The sequence below is a fragment of the Abramis brama genome (assembly GCF_963993115.1).
Source record: "Abramis brama genome assembly, chromosome: 23".
In the NCBI taxonomy this organism is placed as follows: domain Eukaryota; kingdom Metazoa; phylum Chordata; class Actinopteri; order Cypriniformes; family Leuciscidae; genus Abramis; species Abramis brama.
Window position 1 is genome coordinate 7168068 of NC_139985.1, and position 17617 is coordinate 7185684.

General features: G+C 35.4%; 1 protein-coding gene across 1 annotated transcript; it reads left to right on the forward strand.

Moving 5' to 3' along the window:
- Window positions 1-368: 368 nt before the first annotated feature.
- Window positions 369-17570, forward strand: col6a2 (collagen, type VI, alpha 2). Its single transcript, XM_084101541.1, has 28 exons — window positions 369-654; window positions 3447-3542; window positions 4916-5520; window positions 5658-5678; window positions 6162-6227; window positions 6323-6376; window positions 6500-6544; window positions 6900-6926; window positions 7033-7059; window positions 7169-7213; window positions 7361-7414; window positions 7498-7560; window positions 7659-7721; window positions 8713-8766; window positions 8858-8893; window positions 8979-9041; window positions 9206-9268; window positions 9402-9464; window positions 9644-9706; window positions 9808-9858; window positions 10031-10129; window positions 10608-10670; window positions 10802-10837; window positions 10916-10961; window positions 11048-11200; window positions 11339-11794; window positions 11889-11927; window positions 16042-17570. The coding sequence occupies exons 2-28, from the start codon at window positions 3455-3457 to the stop codon at window positions 16632-16634; spliced, it is 3036 nt and encodes a 1011-aa protein (XP_083957667.1). The 5' UTR covers window positions 369-654; window positions 3447-3454; the 3' UTR covers window positions 16635-17570.
- Window positions 17571-17617: the final 47 nt, after the last annotated feature.

Genomic DNA, 17617 nt, shown 5'->3' on the forward strand with positions numbered 1-17617 from the left:
TGTGTGTGTGTGTGTGTGTTATTCAATTAAACTTGAGAACAGAGTATTTAAAGTCTTTATTAATAGCCTAACACCTGGCTGTGTTTTTCCCATAAGCATTCTCTGCAAATAGAACTCAAAAGAAGCATGTCTGTTTCCTTTGAAAATGAACTATAGTCATTCTGTCGACAGATGCTTCTGCCATGTGCGTTTTATTAAAGCACTTCCACAGAAGAAAATTGCCATATGAGAGTTCCTGCGAATCAATTAAAACAATAGGCTACATATCATACTTCTTAACAAAAAAATATTTACTCCGGTCTTTGTAAACATGTGTGGGTGATCCACACAACCCCCTCATCTTAACACCAGATATCCAAAAATCGTGAGGAGTGGGTGTATAGTCCATCAGTGTGGATGCACAGCGCCGCCATGCGGACAGAATAGGCAATGCACAGATGCTCGGTCCTCTAGCGCTGATGAAGGAGGGACCAGACTTCTGTTCAAGGAGGGAGAAGCGCAGAGGAAACTTCTCCTGCAGCTTGGCTTCTCGCTCACTCCCTTATTTTGGACTTTATTCTGATTTCTGCTTTACCAAGTTCGGAATGTATGCTTGATAACCCTAAACATAAATCAGCACTCGAAAAGTTCTTCAGATTTTCGGATCTTTGGTGGGTAAGTGAAGACCAACTTTTCTTTAACTTTGGCAGTTCGTTTCTGTCTCTGATGAGTGGAAGTAATGCTCAGGCACTTATGCTATCACTTTGCTGCACATTGTTCAGTTATTCAGTGAACTGTAAATTCTCACATAAATTCTCTATGGTTCTTATATTTGCTGAAAAACTATTTAGTGCATGTATTATTATTGATTCCATAATTCTGTGTGAGTTGCATTACGCTTATTCAAGTTATTTAATGTCGTAGATCGTCCTATAGATTACATATGTGTGCATTCGGTTTAATTGATTTTAAAACTTATTTTAGATGATGGGAAGACGCATGTGTTTATATTATGACTAGCCTATATTTCACATATATGTCAAATTGTCAAATGGGCCTGAAATACCTGAAAAGTTATGGTGTAATAATCAGTATGATCAACAAACAGAACTTGAAAACCTGTAAATGTAATGCATTTGCAATATATGAATCATACATATTTACAATACTTGATAATTCATCATGTCATAATCACCTGTGCTATTTGGATGTAAGCAGGAATAACATTGGCTAGACGCCATATTTCTGTTTTGTTGCCTATTTTATTTTAAACCATGATGTGAAGGCCTAGATTAGATAATTGTTTGTAAAACATTTAACATTTAAACATTTAACATAGTAGTTTTAATGGAAGATGCTTTTTTAGTAGTTAGTCTGAATTGGCATCTGACAGATAAGGTCCAGAATGAATATGAACTCAGATTAGTTTTCAACAGATTATCTGTTCAGAATACTAGCAAATAACTCTTTCATCTGAGATAAAAGTTGTCTTAGTTACTCAAGTTTGGCGCTTCAGCAGCAGCCTGGTCAATAATTCACACACAAATGCATTGAAATGCATTCCATTGAAAATACAGAGTAAAAAGTTCAAATAACCTAGGATAATTATTATTGAGTCTATGGAGACAATTAGAAACAACTTTCGGTTGCCTAAGCCACTCCCTTATCTAAAGCTTAAGCTAATAGATTGCAACAGTGCCCGCCCACTGGAAGTATTTTCCCCATGCGGATTTAATTTGTAAGATTTATATTTGGATTTTTTTTTTACTTCACTGAGGGACTGTTTACACGACACCGTTTTCAAATAAAAACGGAAAACTTTTTATGTGTTTTTGGCCTTTCATTCACACAGTAGGCTAATGGTGTATTGGGGGCCTGAAAATGCTAACTTTTGAAAACAGGATTCTAAGTGCAAGTTTTAAACAATACCATTATTGTCTCCATGTAAACTATAAAAACGCAAGAGATGCGTATGATGTGATCAGTCTATAGGTTTGTAGTTTTTCTTTACAAAGTGACATCGCCAACTACTGGCCTGGCAGCATAATACAGCGTTTTTAATAGTTTAGAATAGAGTTATAAGCTATGAACCAAACCAACCAGCTACGAGGTGAATCACAACTTTGATTTGAAGCAACAACAAAAAAATCTGACAAAAACACCAAAGAAATAAGACTGAGAAGGGCTTTAAGAGAAAGAACTACAATCCCATGAAGCATTGCAAATGACATAGTCAAATTAAAAACAATGCAGAAATATACAACTATTGATTTAAAGATGTTGATTATATATAAACAATATATTTTATGTCTATTGCAAAATATGCATATTATGCATATCAAAAATATACTAAAAACTTTTGTTTTACAACATATATTACACACAGTCCTACCTCAAAAGTTTTTAAGTTGCTAACAAGTCACTAAATAAGTTCTATAATGGTTGTCTGATTTGTCAAGCATGTAAACTCACAACTTTATGGGAGTTGTAGTCATTTTTAGCAATTTGTTAGCAACTTCCAATTTAAAAACTCTTCAAAATTGAAGTTTGAGGTAGGACTGTGTGTAACATATGTTGTAGAACAAAACATGCAAGTTTCTTCAGGTAATGTTAGCCACAATCCTTATTTTACTCATAACCTAAAACTCATGACTCAAAATGCTTATTCTCTTCTGGGTTTTACAAACTGAACAGCTCTGTTGCCATTTTACAACATTCAGAAACATTATTCTAAAGACAGTTGATTTTAAGTAAATACATATTGTAAGCAAACTGAAGAAAAGTACGATAGCTAATTTCCAAATGGAATTTTCGGAATTGAATTTGAGGTGGATTTGAATTGAGGAAGCAAACAGGAACAAGGACTAACATTTGAATTTATGGAAGTAGATAATAATAATACATTCCTAAAGTTTCAATACATGGAATTTTAAACAAGGAAAAGGAAAGTTTGTCAAGACAAACTTTGAATGTTGTGGAAGAACACTTCATTTCCCAGAATGCCATTGCCTCTTGAATTTCCTCCTGTCTTTCAATTTTCAATTCAACTTCTCATGGGTGTGTCCAACTCATGTTTCCATTTGTCACTTAACTCTGTTTGAGCATTTTCAAGGGCACTTCTATAATATATTTGACACAAATCCAATTATATATTATAAAATAAATTTCTTAATAAAATAAATATTGATCATTTGGTGTAGTTTAGCTGTTTATATGCCCCTATCAGAAGTAGGATAGTGCAACTGGACTGATGCAAAGATACACTATGCGAAACTGAATTTTTATAGTTTAGATAAAATGTATATAGTGAATTTATATAGATTGTTAGTTCATAATTTCATGAATGTGCATCAGAGTAGCCTACTTTAATTTAAAGTGGTAAAACGGTCACATTCCCCAACTTATGGCACTGCAGAAACATATTTTTTGCCCTCTTGTAAAAGTCTGCTTTATAAATGTCTGTTTAGGAAGGAGAATGAGGATGATGAGACTATCGATCCTCCTCCTCTTGTTTGTGGCCATTCACACGCAGGGCCAGACTACAGTCAACATTCCTTGCACAGGTGAGTAAATGCTTGCTTTAGTAACCGATTTATCTGCTTTATTATAATATGAATGTATTATTTCCTTGCTCATTTCACATATGTTTTATTTAACAATATGGATCGACATATTAATTGATCAAAAGTGGCATTTATAATGTTTGTTAGATTTGAAATCATTTCTATTTCAAAAGAAATGCTGTTTTTTTTTACTTGCATCTGAATTTTATTAAAGAATCCTAGGAAAAATATATAACAGGTTCCACAAAAATATTAAGAAACTGTTTTCAACAGTGATAATATCAGCTTTGCCATCACAGGAATAAATTACATTTTAAAATATATTAAAATAGAAAACAGTTATTTTGATTTTTGAAAATAATATTTCACAATATTACTGTTTTTGCTGTATTTGTTATCAAATAAATGATAAACATTATTAATGTTTTTACTGTTACTTGTGACCAATATAATGCATCCTTGCTCAAATAAGAAAGTTGAATTTCTTAAAAAATAAAATAAATACTGACCCCATACTTTTGAAGGGTAGTTAGAGCTGCACGATTAATCGTTAAAAGATCGCAATCTAGATTCAAACACCCATGTGATCTTATTCATAAATGATAACAATTTGCCTGTGTCTATTAAACCTTTGACAAAATCACAGCATTGAAATCCGAGTCAGAGAGAGCAGTTGTTAGGCCTATATATAGGTATGAAACAGCTTCCTTTTTAACCACACACGTTATTTTTGTGTTACATGAATTCAAATTATCACATAAGTACTGGGATAAAATTTTATTGTTCAGATATAAACACTGATGTCTACAGAACCGATCAAAATAGAGCAAATCACCTTTTGAAAGTAACTTGGTGCTTTAAAAAACAATTTGATCGTTTTGTCACTAGGTAGTGACAGGTGAAATGTATTTGTCATTGAATAATTCACTCATGAGATTTGTTAAAAAATTCATTTAGCAGACGCTTTTATCCGAAGCGACTTACAAATGAGAAAAATAGAAGCAGTTAAACTAACAATAGGACAACAATATGCAAGTGCTATGACCCTTCCCAGTTTAATCTAACGCAGTGCATGAAAGTTATGAGTGAGTCATTGAATCATTCATTCTTACTGATTCAAATTAAAGAAACATTTTTAAATGTAGTACATACATGTAGTACCTCTAGTACATTATGTTATTTTGGTAAAGTTGTCTGTTCAGAATCGTAAAAACATTTAGAATTTGAAAAAAACAAAAAACGTGATTTTCAAATTATCCAGAATCATGCAGCTCTAACAGTAGTATTTTTTTAAACAAGTATAACAGTTATTTAATATTATTTCATGTTGTTTTAGTGACTTGTGTTGCTGTGTGTGTGTTCTGTCCCTCCAGAACCAATCCAGTGCCCAATCGACCTGTACTTTGTCATCGACACATCTGAGACCATAGCTCTGCAGGAGAACCCACCTGGCAGCTTGGTAGAAAGCATCAAACAGTTTACCGAAGAATTTGCTAAGAAACTACAAGACTTTAACTACAGAGATTCAGTTCAGATCAGCTGGTCTGTTGGAGGCCTTCACTTCTCCCAGAAGCAGGAGATCATCAGCCGTGTCACCAATAAGGAAGAATTCATCAGGTTGCTCAAACCGATCAGATACCTGGGCAAGGGCACTTATATTGACTGTGCCATCACCAACATGACCCAACAACTCATCAGCTCTCCACCCAAAACCAATGTCAATCGCTTTGCGGTGGTCATCACAGATGGTCACGTGACAGGAAGCCCATGTGGTGGGATCAAAGTGGCGTCGGAACAAGCACGCGATAAGTTAATTAAGATCTTTGCTGTCGCATCGTCTAGGAACCTGGAGGAGGCGGGACTCATGGAGATCGCTAACTCGCCGCCAGGAGTTTATCGTGATAAATTCATGGCGGTCGATCTCACAGCAGGGCCTGTCTTAGTGACATCAACAATTGACCGCATTTATGACACAATGGTAATGCAATGCCTTTCAGTGGCATAATAATCTGAAATTATGATACTGGATCGTTTTCAGATACATTTAATGATAAAATAAGAAATAAGAGATTTAGTATTTTAATAATCTTCCTTTGGTCTTGTTCTCTCTTACAGCTTCATCTGGCTTATCAAGAGGTGAGATCCCTATCAGTGTACTGACATCTATTGATTTAAAAAAAAAAATTATTGAGTGCCAACATGTTGCATCACTTTCCTCAGAGGGGTTTCCTCATAAGGGTTTTGACAGCGATGCCATAGAGGAACCATTTTTGAGTTTGTTCTTCAAAGAACCATATTTTTAAACATTTGAATGGTCTAAAGAACCTTTTTCCACTATATAGAACATTTTTGTGCAATGGAAAGATTCCATGAATGTTAAAGGCTCTTCATAGTACCACCAATGTCAGTAAAGAATTTTTATTTTTAAGAGTGGCTGATAGGTCTACAAAGGTTTTCTGTAATTTTTCCAGAAAATATAATAGGATTTGTTTAAAGCATCTGGAATTTTATTGTCCTCCTCACAGCTTTATCAAATAACTGACTAAACATCTTTAAAAAATGTAAAATATCTTAACATTGTATTATGATTTCTAACTCAAAATCATCATAATTTTCCAGTGCTACTCTACAAAATGTCTGGAGACTCCAGGCCCTCCAGGTCCACCAGGATACAAGGGGCAGAAAGTGAGTATCTCAAAGAACTATAGTAAAAAAGACTAAAATCTTAAGTAAATTTCACAGCTGTTTAAGACTTGATCATGGTGCCTTGATTATTACAGGGAGCTAAAGGAGATAACGGTAACCCTGGCCTTAAAGGTCAACCCGGACGTCCTGTGAGTACAAACCAGTTCTCATGAAAGCAGGTGGTAAAATACTGCACTTCAATCAAAGACTATACTAAACATAATTTGTATTCAGTGAATGCTATTTGTATTAACTCATGTCAAAACCTACAGGGAGATCCTGGTATTGAGGGACCCATTGGACATCCTGGACATAAAGTAAGTTCTTCACATTCCTCGTGTGCAATGAAATGTCTAATCATAGACCAATATATATTCGGTCAGACCAATTAATCTGCACATATTTGGCTATTTTGACATTATTCGCATTAACTGATAACCATATTTGCTTAGCTGATTACCAGAAAGGAAGGAAGGCTCAGACAGCCTTGACAATATATCATTAGGGTTTTTTTTTTGTGTTATATATTGTGTTAAATACTCAGTTCAGTTCAAATGTTGTGTACATCTAAGTAGCTGTCATTAAAATATATTATGTATATATCAGCATTATCGCACTTTAAATGTTCAATTTACTAGTTGTAACCACCCTACTGTTTCTTTTCTCATTTAGGGAGACCCTGGTATTAGAGGAGAAAAGGTACGATTTTTCTCAATGTTATCTGTTAGATCTGATAAATGTGGTTGGCATATTGATAATGTACCAAGAACTTACTTTTGTTTATATGGAAACGATCTGTTTTTAGGGAGAAATTGGAACACAAGGGAAAAAGGTAAGTTTCTCATAACATTTACTTATCACTTTATATTTTCTCTGAATTCAGAATCTTCCATATGCAGCATGTATTTTGAAATATTTACAAAACATTTTTATTCTAATAGGGTGTTGCAGGAATATCTGGCCGCAATGGAACGGATGGGCAGAAGGTTAGTTATGGTATATGTGGGGTAGACTCATTGGCGTAGCGGATGGGCACGCACTGCGGACGGGTCATTAGACTGTCAAAATATACATCAAAATAATAAAAATGTAAATAAAAAAATAAATAAAAATGTCTGTTTTTTTTTTAACAGGGTAAAATTGGCAGGATTGGCGCTCCTGGCTGCAAAGGTGACCCGGGTGACAAGGTATGCGAGTCTTTTCTTTTGAATATCTGTTACTTAAGTTATACAAGATGTTTAATGTCAATTAATGAATATGTCTTTCACAGGGTCCTGATGGCTTTCCTGGAAGTGTTGGAGAATCTGGTCCTTCAGGGAGTCCGGGAGAAAAGGCACCTGATAAATTACAGAGAAAAATAAAATTGACATTTAAAAGCCAATATTTAGGCGTTTTAGTTGGAAGTGTGATGGTTTCTCACTTTGTTCTCAGGGTGATCCAGGTCGTCCAGGAAGACCAGGTCCACCTGGCCTGGCTGGAGATCCTGGACCCAAAGTAAGATCTCCTAACCACAGAGATTACATTACAGTTTTTCTCGATTGTTTACACACATTTTCTGAAAGCATGCCTCATATTCTCAGAACTCTAAACACATATCCAAAAAAACACACACAATGGGCAAAACCCCTCAATTCTCCTGCAAAATGAAACTTTACATTCAAAACAATGTTATTTCTTCTCAAAATGGTATTTTGTTTTCAAATGACACACACAAACCATCATATGAATAGACATTTATAAGAACCAGTTGAACACTGATGTGCTCAATGTAAAACACTATGATGAATGCAAAACACTTCTTCTCCATTCATCATAATGACTTAGGCCTTTTTTTTGTTCAGTGTTACACTTACTACAGACAGTACATACATAAGTGTGTTGTAAAATATTTGAGAATATTGTTTTTATACTCAGAACACACAAATTCACGGTAACAAATATATTTAATTTTTCCCACAAAAACAATGTACACAGTGTACATCCCAACCAACACAAAGTTGTACATACAGTGGTCTACATACAAAACAACAGAAGAATTTACTGTATACAGTTACAGTAAAAAAAAAAAAATCCAATGTTGGCATCCATTGCTCCATTGAAGCACCTGTTGCTCTTTTATGCTAAAGCTCTGATTGCTAATTGTAAAACTGTGTGACGGGTGTTTGCCCATGTGATGAGTCAGTGTGCATATTTGAATGGCAGTGTGTTCCTTGTGAAAACAAGAGATTTTCTGCATGAAAATTGTGCCAAAAGCAGAGAATTGTGTGTAGTGTTTTGAAAAAAGTGTGTTTTAGAACTGCAATTTGAGTGTAAAGCAGGAATTGTGCTTGTAGTTCAGCAGAATTGGTTCAGGCGGTTGGTGAATGAGTTACATGTTGTGGTCATTGTGTCTCAAGTACCAGAAAATGTGTGTAAACACAATTGAGAAAAACTGTAATATTGCCTATCAAACATTTTGTAATGTACTCTCTGACACCCCCTACAGGGAGAGAGAGGAAGCCCTGGATCGCCTGGATCTCCTGGCCAGAAAGGATCTCCTGTAAGTATTTGTTTTGATTAATGTTTTTATTTTAATTTTAACACTCTAAATCAATTTTGATATGATGTTAAAATTTTATTTTGTTTTATAGGGGACACCTGGAGGACTTGGACCTAAAGGCGACCCTGTGAGGAATAGTTTTTGGACATGTAAAACTTACAGTAGGTTGACCTGTGTCGTCAGAATTGTAATATTTACCATTGCATTTTTAGGGAAGAAGAGGAGAATTTGGATCTAAAGGCAGCACTGGACCTAATGGGATAAAAGGAGACAAGGTCAGTGTTTGGGTTCACTGAAAATAATGAAAAAAGGTTTAGTAAGTAGCTCTTTTTTCTGTTGTAAACTCCAATTACATGAGGGGAGACAATATTATTTTAATGTAATAATTATTTTATCAATATCCTAGATGATTTATTGAAATATTTATAACGTCTGACAGGGTGAATCAGGTCCTGAGGGACCCAGGGGTCTTGCTGGGGAAGTTGGCAACAAAGGATCCAAGGTAATTTGGTGATTTTGTGATTTGGCTGCTTAAATACTGAAAAAACAAACAAACAAAAAAAGATTTTTATCAGTTTTAAAGTGGACATGATTAAAAATATATATTTGTTTTTGGTTTTGTTTCTAACTTCTAGGGTGATAATGGACTTCCAGGACCAAGAGGCCCACCAGGAGCTCCTGGAGAAGCAGGCAGAGATGTAAAACAATACATAATTTCTCTTGTTAAATCAAAAAATGTCAAGTCATATTTTCCTCACAGTACACATTGACTGAAAGTGTCAGAAACCAAAGGCAACTGCCTTGTTGTGTCACTGCCCAGTCAGCTGATTAACTTGTTTTGCTAGAATTAGTAATGAACATGTTATCTCCATTATAGGGTTCCCTTGGTGACCCAGGTGATTCTGGCCCTAGAGGTGATCCTGGCCCCCCAGGACCAAAGGTACATCACACACACAAAAAAAGTCATATCGTTTTAAAATGGTAATGTTACAATGCTTGCTTGTCTTTTATAAAAACAAAATGTTGCTTCTCTTGTCATAGGGTGATACTGGCAGACCTGGATTCAGCTATCCTGGACCAAGAGGAACTCCGGTACTGTAGTTTTTTTTAAATTTGTACTTATATTGAAAGTTATTTCAGTTCACAGAGCTTTAGATCACATTAGAGTTTAACATTTTGTAAAATACAAACAGTTTTTCCAAGCCATATCAACATTATTTCTGCCATATATTAATATATTATATAATATATATTTGTTCTACAGGGTGACAGGGGTGATAAAGGTGCACCTGGACCCAGGGGAAGTAGAGGAGACTGCGGACCAAAGGGCGACCCAGGTCTAAACGGAACTCCAGGAGAGCCGGTAAGCAAATTGACTCATTTTACCTGCGCGTTAGCTGTTCTGAAATAGTTGGCATGAAACGGAAGTTGTGACTGTCTTTTCTTCTCTATTGTAACGTATATCCGAGTGAAACGGCTTCTCGAACAAGAAAAATGTTGGGTGGGTCTTGATTTTGTCCATTGGGTACTGATTGGATGGTTGTGGTTTGCTATTGGTCGTTTTTATGTGAGTCACAGGTTGGCCCGCCCTCACGCCCCAAGTTATTTTGATTAAAGATTATGAGGGCACATTCATTTTTTTTTTAATAATGATGTGCACGGATAAATATTTTTTTTTTTAAACTGCAATATTCCAATAAAAAATAAGAATTGTATATTTTGATTTCATGGTGACTTTAAAGTCAACACGAAATTCCTTTTCCAACCAATTTTACTTTCTTAATATATATTAATAATAATAATTATAATAAAAATGATAATATTTCTTCATTGTGTTTCAGGGAGAGCCCGGACCCCCAGGAGAGCCTGGAGCAAGGGGGTCTGAAGGAGATGGAGGAAGAAATGTAAGCTTACTTTTTAGTGCATATTGATATTTAAAGGATGGAATATTTGATCTATTCAGAGCTTAAATGGCAACATCAGTGCAATTTATGTGAACTTAATATTAAACAATTTTAAATGATGTCCTTAACAGGGTGACCCTGGACCAGAGGGAGACCCTGGCCTTTCTGTAAGCATTAACATTCAGTTTTTCTAATTAAATAGCACATAATTACGTTAGGGATGAATGTTGAATGCATTTTCTCAGGAATGTGATGTCATGAACTACATCAGAGAGACCTGTGGATGCTGTGGTAAGATTCTTATAACTTTTCAGTAGAGATGAATGGATAGCTACAGTATATTTCCTTTTGTCACACAATTTTCTTGTTCGTTTCAGATTGTGAAAAGAGATGTGGTGCCCTGGATATTGTGTTTGTGATTGACAGCTCTGAGAGTGTAGGGTTGACCAACTTCACCCTGGAGAAGAACTTTGTGATCAATACCATCAACAGACTGGGCTCAATGGCAAAAGATCCCAGTTCTGAAACAGGTAAAAAGACATCATTGTGTTTCTATTTGTCTGTTAATAGCAAAATTACTTAGCTTATTAGCTTTTAAATACATTTAGTAGCAATGCAGAAGTGGTTCAATTTAATCAAACAAAATTTGTATTTGGTCAATTTCTAAGGAACTCGAGTCGGCGTTGTCCAGTACAGTCACAACGGAACATTCCAAGCTATTCGCCTCAACGACTCCAAGATCGACTCTTTGTCCGCCTTCAAAGATGCTGTGAAGAGGCTCGAGTGGATCGCTGGAGGAACGTGGACGCCTTCCGCCCTGAAGTTCGCCTACGATAACCTGATTCGCGACAGCCGTCGTGCGAAGGCTAACGTCACAGTGGTTGTGATCACAGACGGCCGGTATGACCCCCGTGATGATGACAAACTGCTCAGTTACCTCTGCGACTACCCCAGCATTGACGTGAATGCCATCGGTATTGGTGACATGTTCGAACAGCCGGAAGAGAATGAAAGCCTGAAGTCCATCGCTTGCAGAAAAGATGAAAGGGTCATGGGCATGAGGCGTTTCGCCGACCTGGTCGCTGAAGATTTCATCGATAGGATCGAGAACGTACTCTGCCCAGGTAAGTCTCGTGACCTGGCCTGACTGTAGTCAAGTTTTTATGTCTTCATATCCAAGATTATAATAATAGAGCTTTCTTTTCTTTTTTGTATTAGATCCAGTGATCGTTTGTCCAGATCTTCCATGTAAAAGTGGTAAGTGTTCCTTCCTAATTTATCCATTCCCAAAAGATGAAGGCTCCTAATTCTTGAAAAGACATTCTGAATGTTTTTGTTTCAGCCAAGTCAATGTATCCCAAAAATACCTACATTTTATTATTTTTCTTCTTTACCTTATTGTTTTTGAAATTGCCTTTTTCACAGACTTTGGATGGATTTAAATAGAAGCGAAGTACTCTATACATACAATGTGTTATTTTAGTATAATTGTACAATTATAGTATTTATTAATATTTTGAATTAGTTTTTGTATATATATATATATTTTTTTTTTCAGTTTTTGTAATTAAATCATTTTTATTTTTTATATTTCTATTTAGTTTTCATTTATTTTTATTTCAGTTTCCGGTTTAGTATTTTTTTAGTACTTTAAAAATCTTATTTATTTCAGTTAATTGCCAAGGCAACATTTTTAAATGTCATTTTAAGATACATTTTTTCATCTAATATTAATATTTATACCAAAAAACGATTTTTAATTGTTTTAGTTACCAATAACAACACTGCATACAATATTATTCATGGCCAATTATTGTCAACCATTATATTATGCTAATATAAAAAAAAACCCTCAGGTTGTATTTGGCCTATTGAAGCCATATTAACAATGTTTTCTCTGCAAAATAATAAAATCCACATAGAGTAAATTATCAACATATTCATGAAGGTTACTTTTATACATTAACGATCCAGTGCACATAACAAATGATATACATTTGTTAGGTTATGCATCTCAAATGTATATGTTATATATATTGTTATGTGTGATAACCAGCCCAGTCGCACAAGGGGAATGTCACTGTAGCACCGTTTGCATAAACTAAACATGGCAGTGGGAACTTTTTCACCTTGTTTTGAATCTATATAGAATGATAAATACAAAGTTGCTGTTATACAAATGCTAAAAATGGGGTTATTAAGTGTTTTTTAGAAAGAAATTAGTACTTTTATTTTGCAAGGATGCATTCAATTGATAAAAAATGACAGTAAAGACATTATAATGTTACATTATAATGTTACAACAGAGTTCTATTTGAAATAAAAGCTTTCTCTTCATCAAAGACTCCTCAGAAATCACGGTTTCCACAAACGTATTAAGCAGCAGCACAACTGTTTTCAGAATTTATAATAATAAGAAATGTTTCTTGAGCACCAAATCAGAATGATTTCTGAAGGATCATGTGAAACTGAAGACAGGAGTAATGATGCTGGAAATTCAGCTTTGCCATCAATGGAATAAATTACATTTTAAAATATATTAAAAATGCAAAACAGTTATTTTGAATTGTATTAATACTACTGTTTGTACTGTATTTTTGATCAAATAAATGCAGTCCTGGCAAGCTCTTGTTCAAAAACAAGTACAAATGTGCAATGCCTACCTAATAGTCAGAGTAATTTACTGTATAAATGAGCAGTTTGACCAGTTAATTTAGATTTTTTTTTTGTCATGTACTGTATGAATGACATAAACATTTATACAATATCAAACTACTACCAGGCTACAAAAATCATATATGAAATCAATAATAAAAAAAATGTCTCATGGAAAACATCAACAAATCATTAAAGGATAACAGAGGCTCAAGGAATCCACCGCACTGAGGTAAAAAGTTATCTGAACATTTTAATTGTGTGTAAACAGTCATTGAGTGACATTTCCCTTTGAGCGTGTCAGCTAAACGCACAATGATCAGCGCAAAAGTTATCAAAATAAAAACTCAAATCAATCAAAACAGCATCTAGAGAGGGAGCCAGTTGCTAGGCCCCTAAAACTATTGTTTCAACACTCACTTGCAGATGATGCCCTTGCAGAGGAGTGGAAGGACAGTCCCATCCCAACCACTGTACTAAGCATCTCAGACTTAATGAACAATCTACAAGAGGCCAAACACCCTGATACCTACACCAAGGCTGTAGCTACATTGGCTTATGCAGCCCAGATGGCTAAACAGACCCCTGAACCTGACAAACAGAGATGGACCGATCTGTTCATTGACTCGTTTAAATTGATCTATTCTGACATGGGAGACCCAAACATAGCTCTTGGCTTGTGTTAGGAAGCATGGGATTGGGCATTTCCCCCAAAAATTTCATTGGTAGCTTGACTAAAAGGATACAGTAGGAAGCACTTGGCCTCGCTGTAGAATTGTGCTTAATAATAATAACAACAGTTAAGTAAAAAGCTAGCTGGTCTATGCATGAATGTAGTTTTTGCGTTAAAAGTAATCGAATGCAGTTGCTGATACCTCTCTTAAAGATGCAGTTTGCAAGAAACTAGCATGTTAGCATCATGGCCAGTTAACAAAAAAACTTAATTCTTTGCTAACCTCTGCTAAAAACAATTCCCTGCTACAAAAATGTGAAATGGCAACCTTTGCCTCTTGACATTGATGCCTGCTGCTCTGTAATAATTGTTTGCATTCAAATTTGCAAATGAAGAGAATAGATGAACAGATTTTTCAACACTTTGCTTGCATAGCATGCTATCATTATCTTACCCTAGTTAGCTTGAATCCTCAGGGTTTCTAGGATTTGAAGGGATTTTTTTAATGTTTTTTTGTTGTTGTTTTTTTCACATAAAAAAGAAAATTCTGTCATCATTTACTCAATCGCATGTTGTTCCAAACCTGTATGACTTTCTTTCTTCCATACAATGAAAACATAGTGACCAGGGGCTGTAAAGCTCTAGAAAGGAAAATAACAACGCCATAAAAGTGTCTTAAAAGTAGTACATGAAAAGAAGGTCATAAAGGTTTGAAGTAACATGTAATGATGACAGAATTTTCATTTTTGGTTGATCTATTCCTTTAAAGCATCTGTACATTAATGTACAATTCATTTTGATTCTAAATTCATTTCAGTTTTGCACTTTGCACATTGAGAGTGCAGTAGCTTCTCATAGGTTGGAAGCTTTTTACTGCAGCTTTACCATTGTTGACCTTCAAATGCCAAATATATTGTACACAAATAATTTGTTTGATGATCAATTGAGAATTTATTTTTTTCTAAATTGCTTTACCATTGTTATAGCATTCAGTTTTATTCTTAAAAAAATATTTTAACAACGTTTCTTTTTAAATTTATTAAGTATATTTCCTAAATAATTGCCCCCAAGAGTTAATCTGATTTTTAGGCAACATAAATCTTTAGAAAGTATATAATTCTAAAAGCATGTATGTACTGTACAATGGCAGTTCAGTCATACTTTTTGTAGCCTCCTTATATAAACGTTAATTTATGTGACATTTATTGCATGATTGCTGATTATCTCAGTGATATTTATACAGGTTGGAAATACACATCAATGTGAATTAGCCATGTACATCTGAGTGAAAAAAAGATTTCTGAGCTATATGGACTATGCACAATTCAGTGAGAATATTTTTTCAGTCTGCCATTATAGTAAATAATGAGTTTTTTCTTGGTAATACAATTATGTACAATTATAATGGCAAGCTCTCGGACTGCAAGAAATGCAACTTGAATTATTTGTAACAAATAAATATCTTTAGCAATGAAATTATTTCTAGGTTTATTTACTTTTAAATTAACTTTATCTCTATATAACATTTTGTTTTGCACAATTAATAAAACAATCGGTGCATTCAAAATCACATACTGAGTAGGTACTACATTTGAATTTGAATTTACTTCTCAATCATTAAAAAAGTGCATTCTATATAGTATAAATATGGGTAGTATGAATTAAATTTGGACATACTACATCCGACATGTTGTTACTGTCACGTGACCTACCAGTCACGTCACTTCACTGCCAATCATAAATCCTCTCCCGTGGCCTCATGGGATAGTAAAGTGTTCATCGAAAGTGCACTTCAAAATCTTGGTGGAAGTAGTAGGTCATCCGGGTACTTTTCGACCTACTGGTTTTTGAATACTATGTATTCGGACATACTACTCCATTGCCGTACTGTTTTTCGCATACTATATAATAGCGAAGTATTTGATTTTGAACGCTGCGAATGTTTATTCAAGAATTTTTTATTGGTCCAATTCAAGCTTGAAGTACCACCTAAATCCAAAGCATGACAACCTAGATAATCATTGCTGTTTTTGTATTTTATAGAGCCAGCCGTAGCCAACTGCATCCAGCGGCCGGTTGATATCATCTTTATGCTGGATGGCTCGGAGCGCATGGGTCAGGAGAATTTCCGCTATGCAAGCGAGTTCGTGGAAAATGTCGCTAACCGCCTGTCCCTAGCCCGGGGAGATAACGATGCACGTAACGCCAGGGTGGCTCTTCTGCAGTTTGGCGATGAAAACCGACACCAACTGGCCTTCAAACTTACCAACAACTTCACGGTCATCGCTGATGGCCTGGCCAACATGAGGTACCTGGATTCTACTTCCAATGTGGGAAGTGGTATTATCTACGCCGTCGACAACATTGTGGGCTCCCGATTGTATAGACGAAATGCCGAGATGTCTTTCGTCTTCATCACTGACGGGGTCACCAACAACAAGAGCCTGGAGGAAGGCATTAGCTCAATGCGCAGGGTAGAGGGCGTTCCCACGGTGATTGCCATGGGCAGCGATGTCGACAACGAAGTCCTGGCAAAGCTTTCGCTAGGAGACCAGACGGCCATTTTCAGGGGTCAGGATTTTGGCCGTTTGAACAAAGCCAGCTTTTTTGAGCGATTCATTCGGTGGATCTGCTGAGGGATAGGGTGGGTTTTTAGTGAAGGGGGGGATTGGTGTGTCATAGGGTTCAGCACAATGCTCAGAGTAGAACGGATGCATTTTATCCACCCCAGACGGCAACATAGACACTATGTTGCTGTCTGGGACACTAAATCTATGCTGTTTAAGCACTTACATTGTGGCAAAAGAGGTAAAAATGCATTTCATCATAGCTGAACTGACAACTTAGAAAGACCTTAGAAAGAATGCAACTCTGTCATCTGCCTGAACTCAATGATGCACCAGTGGAAATGGGTTTTGGGGACAGGAAGACACTGCAGTAATATCAAGAGGTCAAGTTACTAGTAACACTCCAAAGATTATGTGCTGAATATGTATTTTGATAAAATTGCAATTGTATTTTTTTCTCTCTCTCTCTGTATTTTCATGCTGAAAGGCCTCTAGCTTAATTTTTGTTTGATATATTCCTCAACACAAGGTGCTAAAGCAGAGTAAGACTGGAGTCATTTTCCTGTATATCATTATCAGGTGCACATTAGTAAAAAGTGCACTAATCCAGGGGTACAAGAAGTCGACAAATACACTTGCCACAATCATTCTGTATCACTTACCTTTATGTCTAAAAACATTGTTACATTTTTAAGCCATTGATTTAAAAAGGACCTGCAGTAGCTAAAATAAATTGATGCCACCTACCACAACACATGCACTCTTGATCCAACACATACTTAGGAGTCCAGTGTTTTAGATTAAATATTTGCTTATAGTGAAATATAGAATGTTTCTTCACCTACATTTTAATGGAAAGAACAATTATAAGACTATTAGCACTGCAATCAGTCATTTATTTCCAAGAACCACAATTTGACATTATGTTGAACACTTGAATGAATATTTACATAATTGCTGTCAAACTTAAAATTTAGTACAATAAATCAAGCTGTGGTAACACAACTGAGGCGTCTGTGGTTTTTGTTCAAGATACAATATTATGTCTGTGT

What these genes read in the sequence shown, in the direction of transcription:
- col6a2 (XM_084101541.1), top strand. Translation starts at nt 3,455, where the DNA reads ATGAGGATGATGAGACTATCGATCCTCCTCCTCTTGTTTGTGGCCATT. An exon ending in TTGGACATCCTGGACATAAA is followed by an intron (nt 6,545 to 6,899) that starts GTAAGTTCTTCA and finishes TTTCTCATTTAG; the next exon opens with GGAGACCCTGGTATTAGAGG. An exon ending in CTGGCCCCCCAGGACCAAAG is followed by an intron (nt 9,707 to 9,807) that starts GTACATCACACA and finishes CTCTTGTCATAG; the next exon opens with GGTGATACTGGCAGACCTGG.